This window comes from Doryrhamphus excisus, linkage group LG5 (genome assembly GCF_037039965.1).
Source record: "Doryrhamphus excisus strain RoL-2023G ecotype Guam linkage group LG5, RoL_Dexc_Guam_v1.1, whole genome shotgun sequence".
NCBI lineage: Eukaryota > Metazoa > Chordata > Actinopteri > Syngnathiformes > Syngnathidae > Doryrhamphus > Doryrhamphus excisus.
In genome coordinates, this window is record NC_136361.1 from 12,108,266 (window position 1) to 12,128,886 (window position 20,621).

At 44.6% G+C, this 20,621-nt stretch overlaps 1 protein-coding gene across 2 annotated transcripts in view; it reads left to right on the forward strand.

Annotated features, from left to right (window-relative positions):
* The window catches only part of rftn1b (raftlin, lipid raft linker 1b), an 89,318-nt gene that overhangs the window by 43,988 nt on the left and 24,709 nt on the right, over positions 1-20,621 (forward strand). Inside the window, exons 3-6 of one of the 2 annotated variants that reach the window (XM_058053101.2) lie at positions 2,530-2,707; positions 8,319-8,427; positions 12,224-12,641; positions 19,084-19,287. In XM_058053101.2, coding sequence (XP_057909084.2) covers positions 2,530-2,707; positions 8,319-8,427; positions 12,224-12,641; positions 19,084-19,287 — 909 coding nt within the window. Of the gene's footprint in view, positions 1-2,529; positions 2,708-8,318; positions 8,428-12,220; positions 12,642-19,083; positions 19,288-20,621 lie in introns of both variants that reach the window. The other variant, XM_058053100.2, reaches the window with a different exon arrangement.

A 20,621-nucleotide genomic window follows, 5' to 3' on the forward strand; every position in this document is an offset into this window, starting at 1 on the left:
TCAAAGTTTCATGACACTTCCCTCTTCACACCTAACCCGCTCTCTCAAGTTCAGGATTAAATGTCAGCCTTTCCTCTGGCGGCACGTTATTAGATGCTTTGTAACCGATGTCAGCATCACACGAATTAACGGTAGGAGTCCTGACCAATTGTAGTAAAGTAGGCGTGGCCAGGGGAAGAGACAAACAAATTTTTAGCGTTTCAGTCAAGAGGATGCAGATTTACCCTGAAACATCCTTGAGATGTATGGCATATTTCTTTAAATGACATACTATATTCCCACAGTGGGATCCAATATTATGTTAAAAGTTATAATAGAAATGTTATAATAGAACTATCATATTATGTTAGCGCTGCACGGTGGACAAGCGGTTAGCGCACAGTCCACACAGCTAGGAGATCTTGGGTTCGATTCCCCCCTCGAGCATCTCTGTGTGGAATTTGTATGCGTGCATGCGTGGGTTTTCTCCGGGTACTCCGGTTTCCTCCCACATTCCAAAAACATGCTAGGTTAATTGGCGACTCCAAATTGTCCATAGGTATGAATGTGAGTGTGAATGGTTGTTTGTCTATATGTGCCCTGTGATTGGCTGGCCACCAGTCCAGGATGCACCCCGCATCTCGTCCGAAGACAGCTGGGATAGTCTCCAGCATGTCCGCAACCCTGGTGAGGATAAGCGGTAGAAAATGGATGGGTGTATGGGTATTATGTTTAGATTATTATGTATTATGTTGGACCCCACCTCTCGCCCAAAGACAGCTGGGATAGTCTCCAGCATGTCCGCAACCCTGGTGAGGATAAGCGGTAGAAAATGAACGAGTGTATGGGTATTATGTTTAGATTATTATGTATTATGTATTATGTTGGACCCCGCCTCCCGCCAAAGACAGCTGGGATAGGCTCCAGCACGCCCGCAACCCTGGTGAGGATAAACGGTAGAAAATGGATGGGTGTATGGGTATTATGTTTAGATTATTATGTATTATGTTGGACCCTACCTCTTGCCCAAAGACAGCTGGGATAGGCTCCAGCACATCCGCAACCCTGGTGAGGATAAGCGGTAGAAAATGGACGAGTGTATGGGTATTGTGTTTAGATTATTATGTATTATTTTGGACCCCGCCTCTCGCCCAAAGACAGCTGGGATAGGCTCCAGCACCCCCGTGACCCTTGTGAGGAAAAAGCGGTAGAAAATGAATGAATGTATTATGTTGGAGAAAATGTTATATTGTATTATATTTGCTGGAGAAAAACAATGTTGAAACGTATAGCGCTCAGTGTTGCTGACTGAGGGGAAACAGCTGTGAAGCTTTATTTTAAGATGTGTGGTGAAGCCTCCCTTTTTTTTTAATACACAAACAATGGGCGGGCTTGTTTAGCAAGGCGAATCAGACGCAAAATCATGAAGGTGGCTTTTCCTTCAAAAACAAGCGTTTGTGCCCTTCTCCTCTCAAAAGTGAAGCAGTACCCAGTAGGTTTTTCACGTTTGATCCCTTAGGAACACAAATTCCTGTAAGAACATCATTAAAAAGTCACTTTGGCATATTAGGGGCACCTCTTATCCTTGCACTGTGGCCTAAGACAGTCGAGAACTAAAGTGTTTTAAGTATTTATTTGGCAGTCTGACCTCCCCCCGACCTTCCTACTTTCACTCTAATGAGCCAAAGCGGTGTTTCCCGCCTCCGCTGACAGCCCCAGCAGACAAGCAGCCCCCCCCTTCCATGCTCGTGTCCCCATCTTGGCGTTCTCCCATGTGCCACAGCTGTTTGGCCTCCAGCAAACCGAGCGTGGCGCGCCGCTGCGACGGCAGCCGTCCAACATCCAAGCGGCCAAGAGCTATGCTAGCTTGCTAACTCTTTGTCTTGTTACTCTTCTTTTTTACATGTAATAGTTGTCCTTTTAATGTGCTCATTAGCGTAAATCTTGATTGATGTTAGCGTCATTCGCTAACGGCCGCAAGTTCTACTCCCTGGTCTCTTTAGGTGGCTAACTTCCTGTTATTTAACGACCCTTGCTGATTGCAGCTCGTTAGGCGGCGTGCTCTGCTCTTGGATGGTCAGGCTGCCGATGGTGTGCAGTGTCAGCAATCAGCGCTGATTGGATTTTGATCTTCTCCTATTAAGTCTCAGATTGAGGGGCTGCGGTGGGAAGCGTGGGGCTAATTTAGAACCTGGAGTGAATTGTAAATGACTTTGTGGAAAATCTGAAATGCAAATTGTCAGATCTTGATTTATTTATTTCTTGTAGGACAATTTTAATTATAGTTAACTGCTGCTGCAGCTGCGGATTCTTATTTGAGAATGTCAGCCATGACATTTACACGGTCTGTTTACTTTTTCGTCTCTCTTGGATTGAGGAAAATTTGCACTGGTTGTTCGCAGTCTTTAATGCCAATAGCAATTAATACGGTTGTGCTAACTAGAATTGGTAATGTAACATTGAGTTGATATCATGGCGTTCCAGGTACATGTGATTTGGAACCGCAAAGTTCTTTGTTTAAGGGAAGAACTCCTCATTTGTGTGTTTCAGGAGGGACTTCCACATTGCGCCTGTCCTCAGTGCGAGAGCTCCCCGGACAGTTAGCGGAACTTTACCAGCAGGGCTTCGTTCTGGCGGCCATCCATCCCTTCATCCATCCCTGTGGCCCGGAGTCCAACAGCCCGCAACACCAACTCTACCGTGCCATCCTGGTGCAGCTAAGCGATGGGTATGTGTCGTCGTTGTTTACAGGCACACACCGAGAACTGACATAAATTGAACCCTGGGTGTCCCGGTTGGGAAGTATCGACGATGATCTGGAACCTCGGGAAACAGAGAATAGACTGAAGTTGTGGAAAAACAACAAATAATGTATCGGAGACAGGTTTCGCTGAGGATAAAAATGATGACCGCTTTTGGGAATCTGGTAACATAAGGACGGAATAACAGGGAAGCTGCTTGGTCCTCGTGGCGAGTTGATAAGAGAACCCGTTAAAGATTCAACACAGAATCAGTCCAAAAAAAGACAAATTCAAGCCAGAGAGTAAGATTAAAGCACCATATTCACAATCAAGCACTTTTCTCTGTGGTCACTGGTGTGTGTGTGTGTGTGTGAGCGTGTGAGTGAATAGAAGAAAAGCTCTGATGCACATGTGGAGAAGTCCTTTGGCTCCATTTGTTTTTGAAATGATAAATCTCTCCAACCTGACTGTAAGAACCCCACGTGTTTTATCCTTGTTAAAGTCCTCATGACAACATTATATTGAATCTTGGAAACAAACCTTAGCAACACTAAGATAGCTTTGTTAGCTTAGCCACCATGTTAGGTTAGCCTATCCGCTGAAGGAAAACAAAATGACCTCACTTATCGCTGTAGCTTACGGACACATAGTTAGCAGAGCTCTGGGCTGCAGTTTAAAATGTGTAGCAAAGCATGTTTTTTTTATGCACACACAGGGTGGACACATCCAGCTAGGGGTGGGTCTTAAGCAGCATCATGCCCATTTCTGTGTGTGTGAGTGACAGGAAGCTAAGTTGTTTGTCAAGAAGTCGCCGTTTGTTGTTTTGCATATAAGATAACATGCCTATAAATATTCTCATTCACCAAGGTCACTGTATTCCCAGGGCATTGGGCATTGATCATAGTGCCCCAGCTCGAAAACAACCACTCTCCGTTCCTCACATAGTCGCCAACATGTGGCGGCTTTGTTGGGCACTCGATTTAAGAAAAACGAGACATAAATTGGGCAATGATGTTTGTTGCACACACACAGGGGCCCCGGGTGTCCCCTAAAGTGCCGATCACAAAAACCAGTCACTTGTAGTTAGTGCTATTGCAGCCCCGAGCGATCCTTGAACTTGGGCAGCGTCCTCCTCCCACTTTCCTTCACACAAACCAAACAAACATGTCTGCCCTGTGGAACTTACCTGCCAACACATGCCACGAAAATGATCTCACTGGGGTAGCATGTTAAAAACTTTAATTTAATGATTTAAAAAACACTTGACAGCGTATGGTAAATTTTCAAGGCTCACCATAGCAGCCAATACGCTAGACAACATTCGCCCGTAAGTGCACGACAGTCAGATTGTTTAGCAAATAACTCAAGAAACAACAAAATTCATCGGACGAGATGGTTGAAGACACTGGGTGTGCTGACTGCTCTCTCACATGGAACCGTGCTGCGTCCTACTAGAAGTCCTGCTAGAACTCCATCAGCAGTTCAGTGCATCAGCAGTGACGCCCCCCGTCCCATCCGCAAAAATCATTATTGATGCCCTACACTGCTAATGTGGATATCATACAACTTCATGTCATGGTTCCTTTTTTCATGTCATATAGCCAGTAGAACGGGTGCAGTCACGAATTCTGGGCCCCATGAAAAAAATTATCGCCCCCTCCCCCTTTATTAATTATTGATTTTACCCATTTTTTCGTCCTATGGCAGTCAGGGGACCTTGGAATTATCCTGACCTTTCCCCGTTATGCAGCACCCCTGGCCAATAGCACTCGACATAAATACATTCAAATGTATAACTAATCCATGCGATCTGCATCAGCTGATTTCACTCATGGATGGAATATCAAAATGCTATGAAAATTGGCAGCATAAAACCCTGATGGCAGCATCCCTAATTGGATGCAGACTGTCCGATCAATAATTTTCACAAACTTGCAAACTTGCTGGTTTTCTAAACAAGTCAGTTCATTGGGACCATTTTCATGAGGACTAAAGACTACATTGCATAAAACAGTGTTTTTCAACCTTTTTTGAGCCACGGCACGTTTTTTACATTGTAAAAATCTTGTGGCACACCACTAACCAAAAATGTTCCAAAATGTCACCACGACCTCACACGTGCATCAATAAGTCTATCGGAGGAACAAGGTAGGTGTTGCCACACGGACCAATATTACATTGCTCTGCCAGTCGACAACACAGACACTCCAGAGTAGCCACGTTTTTTACATCACCACTTTTTCTCTTTCCGAATGACCTTTCGGGAAACAATGGTATCCATAGAAAGGAATATTCCAATCTCTTGTCTACATGCACCGTGAAAATCAACCAGAATAGTCAATGGGGCATGCCCAGTAAAACGTAAACATCAACATCACGTGATACCGGCTTCCCCGAGTTTTTCTTTCACTTGTTGGAATAACTCCGTATTGCCAGTTTTTCGTCTGTCCAGTCTTGAAATTTAGTTTGAATCAAAAACAAACTTTGCTTAGTCCAGTGCCGATTGCTGGCCTCCATTTTTAAAAGTGAAGAACGTCTGGATCTGCGTGTTACGTCATATCTGAGCATGCGCTGAAAGAACGCACCCGGGATCAATTTAAACAGGAAAAGATCAAATTCAATCTTGCTAATATTTTATAATTAAACTCAGGACATGTTTTATATAGATATATATTTTCTTTTTTAATAAAACTGCACTTGTGAATAAAGTATAGAAGGGTTTAGATTCTGTTCCACAGATGGCGCTAATGCATACGAAAGCTGCTTGCCAACCGCCAATAAACAACAGAAGAAGAAAAACACCACGAAGAAGATCGCAGTCTGACAACTTTCCGTTTGAGCGGGTACAAGATACCTCAATCGGATTGGTTAAAGGAATATTCCATCCCTGTTCAATTCTTTCCGTTTGAGCAAATAAACCAAATGCAATTGGAATATTTGGGTCCATGTATACTATTGACATAATGGCTATTGACATAATATTTGCAAATGATGATTAATAAATGTTAATTACAAAAAGTGATATTGGATAATTCCTCACGGCACACCTGACGGTTTCTCAAGGTACACTAGTGTGCCACGGCACAGCGGTTGAAAATCACTGGCATAAAAGAAATATGATTGTAGTACACCGCTGTACCTCTAGATGACATGAAAACCAATCCCACCCACCCCCCAAGAATGAATTGTCCCATCAGAAAACATTGAATGTCAACTATGAAATCTCCCGATGTTCCATTTGGTTGTGATGTAGCAGAGTTACATTTGGGCAGGCAGTGGCTGATGGGATGTATTCATTATTACTACACGTTGCGAGGAAGGAAGGAAGGAAGGAAGGATGTGGGCGGGGCTGCAGGAGAGAGATAATGACGAGGTCCGCACTAAAAAGCAATAGAGGTGACGGGCTCACACGGAATGACAAACAGGTGAAAATGAGAAGAAATGTTTCCATGTGCTCCCCTGGTTGTGTTGTCATGGCGATAGATGGAGGCCACGCGGCGGCTGAGCGCTCCAGCGACGCTCTTCGTGCGAAGAAAAAAGGAGCCCGGAGGGAGTCGACTTTTCGACTGGGAATCTTTTTATAGCCTCACCGGTTGCGCATGTTGCATGAGAGGACCACTTTTATTGTGTGGATGCTGGCATACCCGTCACACGGCGCGTTAGCTCACTTCATGCCACCATTCTCTGCCAGGGATCGTTTTCAACGTAGATGTTTTTTTCTGAAAAAGCTTTTCATTCATTGAAAGGTGGCCACGATAAAATTCCTGATATTGTAAGGCAACTTCTGGCTGTGTGGAAAAAAAGGTGCAACTAAACAAATGGAGTGGACTTTGCTGATGGACAGTTAAATACGACAAATAAATACACTCCTTTGGTGCATTTTCACAGGTAGAACTGTCACCATGGCAACCAAGACACAATGCTTATCAGACCCCAACCAAGCTTGTTTAATAGTAAAGCCCAACACTTTCAAGCAGCTACAAGAACTGAAGAAAATGTCTTCTAGGAAGACATTCTTCAAGATTTTAGTGTGTCTGAAAAGGCCTCGACTGTCTTAGGCCACAGTGCAACGGATAAGAGGTGCCCCTAATATGCCAATGTGACTTTTTAATGATGTTCTTACAGGAATTTGTGTTCCTAAGGGATCAAACATGAAAAAAACCTACTGTGTACTGCTTCACTTTTGAGAGAAAAGGCGTTTGAAGTTTTTGAAGTTTTTGAAGGAAAAACAGCCTTCATGATGTTGCCTCTGACTTCCCAAATTCATTCATTCATTCATTTTCTACCGCTTTTCCTCATGAGGGTGGCGGGGCTGTTGGAGCCTATCCCAGCTGTCTTCAGGCGAGAGGCGGGGTACACCCTGGACTGGTCGCCAGCCAATCACATCGACAAACAACCATTCACACTCACATTCATACCTATGGACAATTTGGAGTGGCTAATTTTTTGGAATGTGGGAGGAAATGCTAGGCAAACTCCACACAGAGATGCCCGAGGGTGGAATTGAACCCTGGTCTCCTAGCTGTGAGGTCTGCGCACTAACCACTCGTCCGCCGTGCCGCCACTTCCCAAATTGTTCACACAAAGTTGGAAGCATATAATTGTCCAAAAAGATGTCCTGCTAAGATGAAGAATGGAGGTTGAGAGACTTGCAGTCCAACCAAAGATGCTGAAGGTGCTTTGGATCCAATGGTGCTCCTATGTTGGGGAGGTGTTAAAAGTCAGTGAGTGTCAGCATCTTCCATGCAATAACAGACCATGAGAAGCTCTCATAACATGCACGCCAGGTGTCCATGTTAAAGCCAGGACTCACGCAGGGCAGATGTGCACACATACACATGCAGTGAGGAAAAGGGCGTGTGTCAACAGGATGAGCAGCGGGGAGATGGAAGCAGCGACGCTCCTCTTCTCCTCCTCCTCAGGGCCAACAGGAGAAGAATGGGAAACATGGTCTTATAAATAGAACCTGCCTGCATGCCTAAACACACTCATGTGGCCTCCAAGGGTGTGTGTGTTGGGGGCGGGGGTGTTGTTGTTGGGGGAGATTTGCATCAAATTTCCTGCTTTCGGTACCATGCCTTTCATGTGCGAGGATGGAGAAGTTGTTTGCTTGTAGGTGTTGTGGCCTCCAACAGGGCAGCCATCACACCACTGACAGCTGCGTGCACTCAGGATGTGTGCATGGCCTCAAGGATGAGCTCCAATGCATACAGGAGAGGGGTAAAAATAATGGACCTAAAATGCATATTTACAGTGGTATGAAAAAATTTGGGCACCCCTGATGATTTTTAAGAGCGTAAGGGTGACTCTAGGGGTGTTATTTCATGTTTGGAGAGCTCTCATCATGTCAAAAAAACATATCCAGAAGGTAGCAAACAGGTTTTGTATGCTCCAAGTCCAAAAATTTTCCATTCATAAATCAGGAATACTTTGCGGAAAGGTCTGGAAGGTCAGGTCTGGAACAAATTAACTGCGATAAACAAGGGATTAAAATGTAAAGTATGCATGTAAACCTGTTTGATGGTTTGTTTATATTCATGTTACAAATGAATGCAAGCATGGCTGACCATCCTTTTTCTCCTGCTGTGTTGCCTGCAGGGCGGACAGGAGGCAGCCCATGCAACCCCCATACAAGCTACAGCTGGAGAAGTGCCTGACCGCAGAGCAGGTGCCCACCCCCGAGCTCATCCAAGGCTACGTCAAGAAGGTAAGAGGGGTTGCGCTTGATACTGTACTGCTTTGATACTGTGATAGTATTGAGAATAGCATTAATTGATGTCATTATGGTTGTTGTTTAAAGACTAGACTAGACTATAAGACTAGTAGAAGGGTAGTCGTGTGAATATCATGTCAACATCCATCTATCAGTGGCAGTTGGCACATTTGGTACCTGGGCCTTCGGTGGGGACTTAAACCACCTCTTGATGCCGCCACTATTATACAAACCATCAATAACAATAACAAGTACAAAACAAGTACCGCAAGGCATGCTGGGCGCTGACATCACTGGGAGTGCTTCTGGAAGTTAGAGTACTTGGAGAAAACCTATAAACGCAGGGGGAGAATATGCAAACCCTCAATCTTCTGACAGTGAGGCCCCTCCTCCTGTCAATCTTTCTGGCAAACACATGGGTGTCAATCATGTTCTGAATCCAGCCTCCAAAAAAGACCAGAAGAAATCCCTCCATGGGAATGAAGAAATGACAGTGCCTGACATGAGCACATGAACCACCATCTCGTCTTTGTGTAATCTGTGTACTTAGCAACCCGAATGCCTCTCCCTTCTATTAGTCATGCCACGGTGGTCCTGTTGAACCTCATTACTGCTGCTTATCATTTTAATCTGCTGAGCTGAGAAAGAGGCGGCTGCCGTGCTGGACTTCTATTACAAGCACGGTGGACAGGGATGGACAGTCTTTCCTTCTCTATCATTACTTTTGCTTTCCATCATTATCCGTCGCTGCCGCCAGCTTCCATCTTGACCTTCAGATGCCTCCTCCTGCCACCACCTTAATAACTTTCCCGGGGAAGGAAATAGGAAATGCAGTTTCAAGTCAGAATTGAAATTGTTGATATGCTGCCGGCAGGATGCTTCCGGAATGATTCCATCAAGTTTTCATGGTGAGTCGTGGGAGCTAATGAAGGGGAAACCAAGCGATGCAAAGTGCTTCGACCTCAAAGGCTGCTTGACCTGCGGCGGCAACGTCTGCATCACCTTCTCGCACCTTTCAACCGCACAATGTTTATGCCACGGGGAAATGATCCCACCTGAGGCAGCGTGTTGTGTGCATCTGTTCATGGCGCATCCACACACAAATATCATGAATATATCACCATGACTTTGTGAGCAATCATTGCAGTCTGCAATCGTGGCATCAGCAGGTGCACTCGAAAATGTCCTCAAATAGTGGGCCCGACTATAAAAGACACAACGTATGACATTCACGTTAAAGCAAATCATCGCTAACCAAAGCAGCAGCACCGAAAACAGTCACATATTGGGGCCACATATTGAAAAAAGTAAGGATTTCGGGGTCGCTTACATATTTTGTAAAGCAACACATGCAGATATGCTAAGACCAGTCCAGGGTGTACCCCACCTCTCACCCAAAGTCAGCTGTGATAGGCCCCAGCATAACCCTGCAACCCAAGGGAGTATATAAGCGGCATAGAAAATGGATGGGTATATATTTCAATCGGTGGCACGGCGGTCAAGTGGTTAGCGCGCAGACCTCACAGCTAGGAGACCAGGGTTCAATTCCACCCTCGGCCATCTCTGTGTGGAGTTTGCATGTTCTCCCCGTGCATGCGTGGGTTTTCTCCGGGTACTCCGGTTTCCTCCCACATTCCAAAAACATGCTAGGTTAATTGGTGACTCCAAATTGTCCAAAGGTATGAATGTGAGTGTGAATGGTTGTTTGTCTATATGTGCCCTGTGATTGGCTGGCGACCAGTCCAGGGTGTACCCCGCCTCTTGCCCAAAGACAGCTGGGATAGGCTCCAACACCCCCCGCGACCCTCGTGGGAAAAGCGGTAGAAAATGAATGAATGAATGAATAGATTTCCTATATTTCTGCATCCCAACTATATGATGATATAGGTAACAAAGCCTATTGTTGGTATCAACTTCACGTCATTTTGTGCTTAATTTGGCCAAAAAAAATACTTACCACTGTCATCACAGATTGCTGAGTTTAAATGTGGATACGAAAGAATTCTGATGAAAATTTAAATTCTGGAAATTTCCGTGAAACAATTTCAACAGGAGAAAGAAGGGGGAAATACTGACATTTCTGAGTACGGGAGTATGGCCGCTAAAAGACATTCTGCTACACGGTCTGCAATTGAGTAAACGGCCACTATTTTGGCATAATATTTTTGGCATAATAATATGCTATGTTGATCAGCGACCTTTTAAAGGACACACAATAAATCTTCTTCTTCTTTGGGCTTTTCCCTTCAGGGGTCGCCACAGCAAAATTGATCTCCTCCATCCAACCCTGTTTTCTGCATATGTCCTCCTTCACTACATCCATAAACCTCCTCTTTGGTCTTCCTCTACGCCTCCTACCTGGCAGCTCTAAACGCAGCATCCTTCTACCAATATATTCCCAACCATCTCAGTACTCCTGATGTACTCCTTGCTGATCCTATCCATCCTGGTCCCAATGAGAACCTCAGCATCCTCATCTCTGCTACCTCCACTTCTGCTTCCTGTCTTTTCTTCAGTGGTCTCTAGACCAAACAACATGGCTGGTCTCACCACAGTTTTGTATACTTTCTAAATACCGTCCAAAACACAGATTAAATACTAAAGCTGTCGAACATGTACTGTATGATACAACGATGTGGTAATAGTTGTGGTTGTACTTGTAGTTAAGGGTGTACTCGACCCTCTCATTTTGTTAAATAAGGTAACCACAATATAGAAACAACCTTCAGTACGATAAAGGACAATACTAAACATATTGTTCTCTGACACTGTCAATCACAAGCAAACATTACCATATTATCTTTGTAAAGGGTGTTTTTTTACTTTTTTTTGGGGGGGGGGGGCAGATACAGTATCGTGTTGTATCTGATGTTGTGGGTGTGAGTAAACATTTTTATTATTATTATGTGTGTTTTCCGCTTGTCCAAACAAGGCCTTTAATGAAATGATGCTAATGATGATAGCGTTATTGAAAATGAATTCAATCATCCAAATGTGACGGAGCGATCTCTCCCATCCATTCATCTCTTCCCCCCCCTCCCCATCCACCGCCTGCCTGCATTAGCTTTAAATGAAAAACAACCTTTTATCTGGGTGATTCCATTTGGACGCATTGGAAGGAGCAGCGTGGCGTGGAAGCGCCGTGCACCAGGCAATAAGGCTGGGAAACCATTTGACTGTTTTCCAATTTAATTTCATAGTGAATAACCTGCAATTTGATTTTTATTCTCTTCCATCACGGACGCTCGAGATGGAGATGGGAAGGAGGAGGGGGTCCCCTTTTAGGGGGGAGGCAGGGGCCTGTGTATGGATGCTGAGAATGGCATCATTAACATTCTTTGTCAGTGAATAGCTCAATCTGTCTATGTGCTACCATCACAATATCGACATAAAATGCCAGTTGGCTCAGATATAAATGTGTGTGTGTGTGTGGTTCTCTTCATCAAATAAATGAAGCGGGAACACAAAGAAATGAAATGAAACATGCAACATGTTATTGACACCAAGCGTTAGGCTACGATGTTAAAAAGGCTACATTGCGGATGCAACTCATGGCTCGAAGGGATGAGCAGCACAACTGAGCATGTGCGCTGCATCCATGTCAAATGTGCATATTTAGTGCCGTTTTCCATTCTTGGTATTGACTGGGGTCTTGGTTGGATTGGAAGCCTGAAGTCTTAGTTCATTGTAAAAATACTATGCATGTGCTTTGTTGGTCACACACTGCTGTGGGGTGGCATTCCACTCCTCAAATGTCTCAACTTTTTGTTTGTTGTTTTCATAACAGCAGATCCAGGATGCGGCCGACCAGGGAGTCATGTTCGTGGGGTTCATCCAGGAACCGTACGGAGCGCCCTGCACCAGGATCAGAGAGCCAGACACTCCCTCTTTGTCGTTGCACTCCAGCCCCAGCTCGGTGCTCCGCTCCCTGGGCAGCAGCAGTCCCTCCAACCCCTCCAGCCCCGCCCTCCACGCAGACCTGGGCACTCCGGAAGATTCCTCAGGCCAAGAGAGGTCTGAAGACAAAGTAGCGGTAAAGGATATGGGTGGAAATACCGGGAACCACTCGGGGAGCCAGGATGAAGTCTCGGCCGCTTTGTCTCTGATATCGGAGGAGCTGACGGAGGACGAATCTCCGTGTCACAATAACAATAAGGACAACGGACCAGAGAGGAAGCAGGGGCCGAAATACCTGCAGAAATCCAGTGGTGAGTGGTTGCCATGGTTACCATCATATAATCACACCCGCAGGTCATGCAAAGCTGTCAAAAAGATGGTTCAAATTCTCACTACTAAAGTAGAGCCCTGTTTTTCACGAAGATTTCAATGCGGTCCAACCAGCTACATTGTGATGATGTGTAGTATTCTACACCGGCCACTAGGTGGCAGTAATGTTACTACACAAGCAGTAGACTTAATTGCCGGAACAACAGGCTTTTATTACAGGTTTGAATGATCTCACATATGCCACGCTGAAACACAACTCTGAGCCCCAGACGTCGATTCCTGTCAACCATTGAACACACACAAACACGTCTTACTTATGTCTTCAATGACTTATTTTCTCTTATTATGTCTACTATATATTTCATGGTTTTAAACGTCAAACGTTTTTAGGAGGTCGGTTTTCTATACTGTAATATAAATAAGCAATCCTGCTACGCAGAAATTAATGATCACGGTCGGGTCTGGAACCAAATAACTGCAATAAATGAGGTATTTAAGTATTTAATTATTTTACAGTATATTGAAGACGAGACTTTTAGACATTTTAAGGCCTCAAATTCAAATTTGTAAGAACCTGTGGATACCCTGTGTGTGCTGTGGATTTACCAATTAATTTTACCTACGTATTTATAAACATGTGATAATGTTTGTTCATTCATTCATTTTCTACCGCTTTTCCTCACGAGAGTCGCGGGGGGTGCTGGAGCCTATCCCAGCTGTCTTTGGGCGAGAGGCGGGGTACACCGTGGACTGGTCGCCAGCCAATCACCAGGCACATATAGACAAACAACCATTCACACTCACATTCATACCTATGGACAATTTGGAGTCTCCAATTAACCTAGCATGTTTTTGGAATGTGGGAGGAAACCGGAGTACCCGGAGAAAACCCGGGTACGGGGAGAACATGCAAACTCCACATGTGATAATGTAACATATACATTATTACTGATTTAGAGTGAATGAAATGTGTTCCTGTGGTGGTTCACCATAGATATATATACGCAACTTGGCCAAATTAGCAATACTAGATCAGAAGATATAGGAGCTGAGCGCGTGTCAACATATCATATTTTTTTCTCCAAAAGATAAATATGAAAACATCTTTTCATATTTGCTTCTTTTATTCACTGAATCTTTTGAGAAGAGCAGTAAACACATTTGTGAGAATGCTTGTCTCCCAACATCTATTAAAAGGCCTGTCCTGCACAAATGCACGAATGTCAGGCTGCCTAAAACAAAGTGGAAGCATTTGTGCTGTGTGAATAATCCGCTGCTTTCAACCAACAGTGAAATATACACTAATTGGCCCAGTGTGGGTCATTAAAGGTCAACTTTTCAGACTGCGGGTGACACCGGGCGTCTTTCCGCCTAACAAATCCAAACATCCTGATGACGATGTCACACAAAGAGCAAATGAGCCATAATTAAGATAATGAAAGGTCACTTCGATTTCGACCCGGGAAAGGACACAGCTGCTCAAGTCATTTGCTGGAAGACTACTTTTTTATTATGATGGGGATTTTTAGACCAAGGTTTGGGTAAAAAAAAAAAAGTTATTGAGTAGCTAAATAGTTTGGCATCTTTCCACTGAGCTATGTAGCGCTGTGGTGAACTACAACCTACAACCTACATGTCCTCCTTTGTGGACTAGCTCTCTTTTCCAGATAAAGTTCTCTTCAGCAGACTTTTGGCTGTTGAAGTAAATGTTTTAAAAAAAAACTTGGCGACTGCGGAGGTGTTGTTTCCTGCTGTTGCCTCAATGTTACACAACAACACACTGCCTTGGGATGTAATCCTCTTGCACGGCTTTCACTAAATCATTTTTCTCGTTGCCGCGGTGCTTTAAAAAAAAAAAAAACCCAAAAGAAATCCTAATTAGCCGACGCAGGCTGTGAAATTCTTCGCAATGGTTTCACAGGGTTGTGGCAGGCTTCACGCCGTTACGTGGCTCGGTTCCCCATCTATCCAGAAAAAGAGGCGTGCGTGACCGCATCTCCGTGACTGTCCCCTCCCAAGAGGGACGGCAGATGACACTGGTGGAGACATTTTAAGTCCTGGCTTTGTTGGAGGCTTTTGGATTAACAGATGGAGACACCCACCTCCTTACTCGCGTCTATTCCTGATAACGTGTGAGTGCTCCATGCTCAAGATGTACCCCCCAGTGGGAGCGTCGGCAAGCAACGCTCTATACTGTGTGCTACGACTCTATTAATATCTACGCTACATAATAAATGTATGTGTGATTTGCATGTACACTCATCCATCTGGGGCTCCCCACTGTGCATTTTAAGATCATTCCTGGGTCCGTTATCCCGCACCTCCTCCAGCCTCCATCCTGGTCCGTTTCGCTGAGGCTGCCAGCAGCGCGGGCGTAGCAGCCAGACGGCGTGTGAGGGAGGCCGTGCCAAGCTTCCATGTTCCTTCCCCCGCTAATGCCCGAGGTTCTGCTGGCTTGTCGGCGTTAATCCGCGCATCTCGAGGTGGACACCCGGCCAGCTTTGGCACTCACACTCGCAGCCGAGAGAGGAGGACAGTGACTGGGCTTGAAGCTTGTCACCTTAGGATTGATTTGGCACAGAAGTTCTTGTCTGGGCTGGTACTTTTATGCTTGTTCTCAGATGAGACAAAGGGATAAGACAAATGTCACTCTCAAGGTAATACCTTGAAACCTTCAGTCCTTATCAGGTTCAAGGTCCAAACCCTGCAAGGTCTACAATCCAGTCCATGCTGGAATGATGACAGATATTCTGGATAAGATAAAAAGAGACTCTAATCCAGGCTGCCATCTCATGACAAATCAGACAAGATAAAATACTCAGGCGGACTGAGGCTCCCCGCCAACAAACATGCAACATCAACGTCTTTGCAGCTCCGTTAGCTCAGCTCTGATGGATCGTAGATTAGTCAAACACACGTCAACATGATGTAATGTGGTCACAGTCGGCCCCACAATCTGGACACTTGCCCTCCTATCTGATAAGCCTTCGTAGCAACATGCTAACGACGCTCCAACAACAACAACAGATTGCCAGGTGTTGACGCCTCATATGCAGAAACAAAAACAAAACTCATCTCGTTTCTTGGTCTTAAAGCGACAAAACACTATTGGTGATACTATTCCACCGAGGAAGGTCACCTACTCGCCACATCCCAGCTGGACAAAGACAACTTATTTGTCTTTATTATCTCTGAACCGGGAGGCCTTGGTAAAAGATTGATGTTATTTTCTCATGTCGCTTACCAGCAGATAAAAAAAAATGGCCAACCTTGTGTACTATCTCATAGTAAAGTATCTGTTCATCTGCAGTTTGCACTCACAGACACTCGAAGGAGGTTGAGCATAATCTGATATCATTTTTGCTTGCGTTAGGCCGGGATTTGAAGGTTCTTCTAGATTTTCAATATCATCCCCACTCTAAAGACGCTAAACACACTAAAGATCACAATCTGTCACCTTCATTTTCTTCCTTTTATGCTCTGAAAAACAGTACAGAATTGTTGGAAATCACTTGGGTGGTACCCTGAAACAGAGGTTGGCCCATTGGGAAATAGTATATTCAATTGCTAAGGGCGCTGTGGCCTACAGAGGGTGCCAATAAATCAAATCAACTTTAACATAATTTAACTAAAAAATTGTTATTGCTATGCAGCCATCCATCTTCCACATATCTGAGGTCGCGGTGTCAACAACCTGAGACAAGAAGCGCAGGCTTCTCTTTCCCCAACTGTTTCATCCGGTTCCTCCCCGCAGAGGTGTTCCTAGGTGGTCGGATGTGCCCTAAACACAGACCCACGTAGGCCTCCGGGAGGCAGCCTGAGCCACCTATCGCTCTTCGAGTTTCTCTTAGATGACAGAACTCCTCACGCTATCTCTTAAGGGAGACTCCAGACTTGTACCCGCAATCTTGTCTTTTCAGTCCCTACCCAAAGCTCATGACCATAGGTGAGGCGAGGAAGATACGTATATGGACTGGTAATTGAGACCTTCTGGCTCAGCTCTCTCAATCCACCTGTTAATCTCGTGTTCCATCCTTCCCTCGCTCATGAACAACACCCCAACTCCTCCAGGATTGCATCCACAACCTGTCACTCCACCCTTTTCCAGGCCAGAACTGTGGACTCGGATTCAAAGTCCATAGACTCTTACACTTGGTTACAGGGAGAAAAGATACAAAAGGTGGGGAATTTCAAGTACTTGGGGTCAACAATTCAGAACAATGGAGACTGAGGTTCTCATTGGGAGTGACCAGGATGGATAGGATCAGGAAGGCACATTACATGTTCGAGGCCTTGGAGATAAAGTCAGACTGAGATGGTTGGGACATGTCCAGAGGAGAGACAGTGAATGTATTGGTAGAAGGATGCTGCGTTTAGAGCAGCTATGGATGTAATGAAGGAGGACATGAGGGGAGCTGGTGTGAGAGAGACAGATGCAGATGGAGGAGATTGATTTGCTGTGGCGACCCCTGAAGGGAAAAGCCCAAAGAGAAAGAAGAAGAAGACTCTTCCACTTGTATGACAATACAGAATGTTGAAATGTTGACGTCAGTGCAAGCATCGGTGAAATCCAGCAATGATTGGATGATATTACTGTTTGGTATCATGATGAACATGACACCAGGGGCCCAACGGTCCTTCGCTGTGAAGATGGATGTGTTTGGACGGGTGATCGTTTGGAAACTTTCATTTCCTATGTTGTGCTGGTGCTGGTGCCTCGTGAATATTCCACTGTGACTCCACAAAATGTCAACATTTGGGGGTATTTGGCGTCCGGCCTTTGTGTCCGTCAGAGCAGCCTGACAGGAAGTGCTAATGAATGATTCATTCTTTGCTGCGATGACACCACAACCGGAGTGACGGAGGTGCCACCGCTACCTCACTGTGTGTGTGTGTGTGTGTGTGTGTGTATGTGGGCAGGCCAGTCGGTGGCGATGTCACACATTCTGCTCCTCCATCTGCTTGACTGGAGTTCACGCGCACTCAGCAGACGACTTCACGGAGAGCTTTTGTGTCTTTCCAAGTGCAAGCGGAGGAAATGTTTCCCAGTGTGACAAAAAAACAAAGAAAAGAAGCTGGCTGCGTTATGTATACTTCCTCTTGATGTAAACATTGATGGGAGAGTCTTTAATGCATTATTCACCGTTCGACTGCACATTAACTTGCTTACAGCATAAACGCTCCCCTTTTAACTTACCGGGAAACAATAGCGGTAATATTTGAGGACTTGCAGCGTTAGCAGCTTGTAAAACCATTTTGATTCGCCGCACGTTTTGTTGTAGTAAAAGTAAGCCACGGGGCGGATTTTGCATTTCAGCACTTATCACGCCATCCAGTCACACAGGGTACAGCGGATGCTAATAGATGCAATGCACAGAGCCCTGAGATGGGATTCGAACTTTTGGATTTCTGCAGCTTTTGGCAAAGCAAAACACATGAAAGCACACTCATCATTGTTACCGTTAGACGGGAGGACGTCCTGAGTCTCGCTAATCAGAAAACAAATGAGCCTCCATTTGTTCATTTTCATGTCACTCACTTAGAAAAACATCTAACCTGTCTAACAGTCCTTATGCCTGGTCGCAACTGTTAATTCACATGTCCACCATTATCTAAGACTACTATACAGCATTTTAAGGTCCTACTTCACTTCATACTTCCATGCAGGATTTCTTCATTAAAAAGTAAAGCAATGTATTTAGTCATTTTTATGCATGTTTTGAAAGCACCTACATTGTTAAAAAGTAGTTTAGTCCCTTTCTATTAAGTCCAGTAACATGATGCATACAGTAAAGTCTCGTTATATCAATATTCTCGGGAGTCGGAAAAAATACCAATATAACCGGACTATCCATATATCCGATCCTGCACCGAACTGCATTAAAAGTGGGCAATAATGCACTCAACATTGTTCTATAGTATAGAACAATGTAGAACAGAGCATAATCGGTGTGTGTGCTGTGCTCTGGTGGTGGAAGTGTGAAAAATAAAGTTGACTGGAAGCAGCCGTTTGCCGTGTTCTTTTTTGGTATTGAAATCCTTAAGCAAAGATTGATTTAAGCTGCTTTTGTATCGATATAAGCAGACCAAATTGGCTGGCGGGAGATGAAAAGGGCATCGTAGTAACCGAATTATCATAATAACCGGGTATCGTACTAACGGAACTAATTATATCATAAAAGACTAGAAATTTGCCGGGAAATGAAAATAGTATCGTAATAAGTAGTAATTCATTATAACCGATATCGATATAACGAGACTTTACTATATTTTGATTATTTCATATTTGGTTTGTAGTCAGCTTTTTTTGCTATGTTTGCAAATACCAACAGTCCCAAAAGTTGGAGCATGACTCCAGATGCTAACTGGCCACATGAAACCACATGAAATGCTTCATATAGGTTTGGTGTGGTGTCTCCACAGGGGCGGAGCTACTGGCGTTGTACAACCATCCTGCTGTCCGGGAAGGTCCCGCCAAATACTACACGGTCAAGGTCCCTCTGAGGGTCCAGAGTTGCGACGAAGGCATGAAAGAGGTGGAGGCCAACTGGCTGGACCACATGACCCAGCACTTTAATAACGGAGCCTCGCTGGTCGATGGACACTTCCACCTGGGGGGCCTTAACGGTAATATGTGTGTGTGTGTGTTGTCTGGCTTGGAGATTCCTCCGAGTTTATGAGAGTTGTTTTGGCATCCAAGCTATTTCCTGTTTGGGTTCTTCCCACCCAAGGGTGTGTCGGGAGGCGGATTAGTAGGTTTCTTTGAAAGTAAACAACATCATTAATGACTAATTTGTCAAAGCAAAAGCCTGTAACTGAAATAATGAAGCTAACACATGCGCCTCACAATGAAATGTATTAGTAGAATACTTCACGTTGTCCGGGAATAAATAGTTGAAACTTTTACACAACAAACATCTCAACTTTTGTCGATGTGTTGCTAGCAGCTAATGGTTTCAAACAGCAGCTCTGCTCGAGGCTGCATCCCCGTTGTCTCCGTGTCAATTCATGTCTTACATTTGTCCTAACTTGAGACTAAAAAAGCTCTTCTTTATCATCCAACTGCAACATTTCTTGTGGTTGTCCGTGATAAATCAGCAGTTTGGGGGCTTTTTTGTAGCAACACACATTTGTAGATGTGATCTCCCTAAAGATGGAAGAAATGAGTCAGAAATGAAATGAAGGCGCAAGCGCTGACTGTCTCCAAATCTGCAAACATACAGCGCTACAGTTTCCTGTCGTGCAAAGCGGCCTGACTGGGAACTCTGGTAATTGGTTGGCACGGGTAATGCCTCTGCAAATCTCAGTCAGATTAACATTTTTTTGGGCATCTTTGACAAATACAAGTGGCTGTGAGCTGTATCATTTTGCAGAAAAACTCCCAAAATCTAATCCTGACCAGCCATGACAAGTGAATTTCTGTGAATTAGGATTCCTTATTAATAAATAAAATATTTTCGTAGTTAGAGCATAGAAAACCTTTAATGACCTTCTACATGTGTTGTTTTAACATTATTAGAGTCCTCTAGATATAAAATAGCACCCCTATAGTCACCTTTACAGTCATTTTACCCAATAAAGTAGACATATTGAGACAAAATAAGACATTTATGACATAAATAAGATTTGTACGCATATGTTTTGGTTCGAGGGGAGCTAAGTGGGGGGGGGTTAGTTTGGTGTGGGTTACAGCCCACACCAATGTGGTTTGCATAGTTGGAAGTGAGCCCTGAAAGAAGGCATATGAATGCTCGGTTTCACCAGCTCCATCCAGCCTGTGACTTCCTTTTATGGGTGTGCTCGGGTACATGCTGAGTGGGACCAATCGGAGCAGAGTAGACATTCCCGGGGGCGGGCCGTGGGTGGAATAAATTAAAACAGACCGAAATACAGCTGGAATAGGTGCAGATTGTGGAAAATCTAGAAAGCTTTCTGTGCTGGTTATTGTGTGTAGCCGCTCT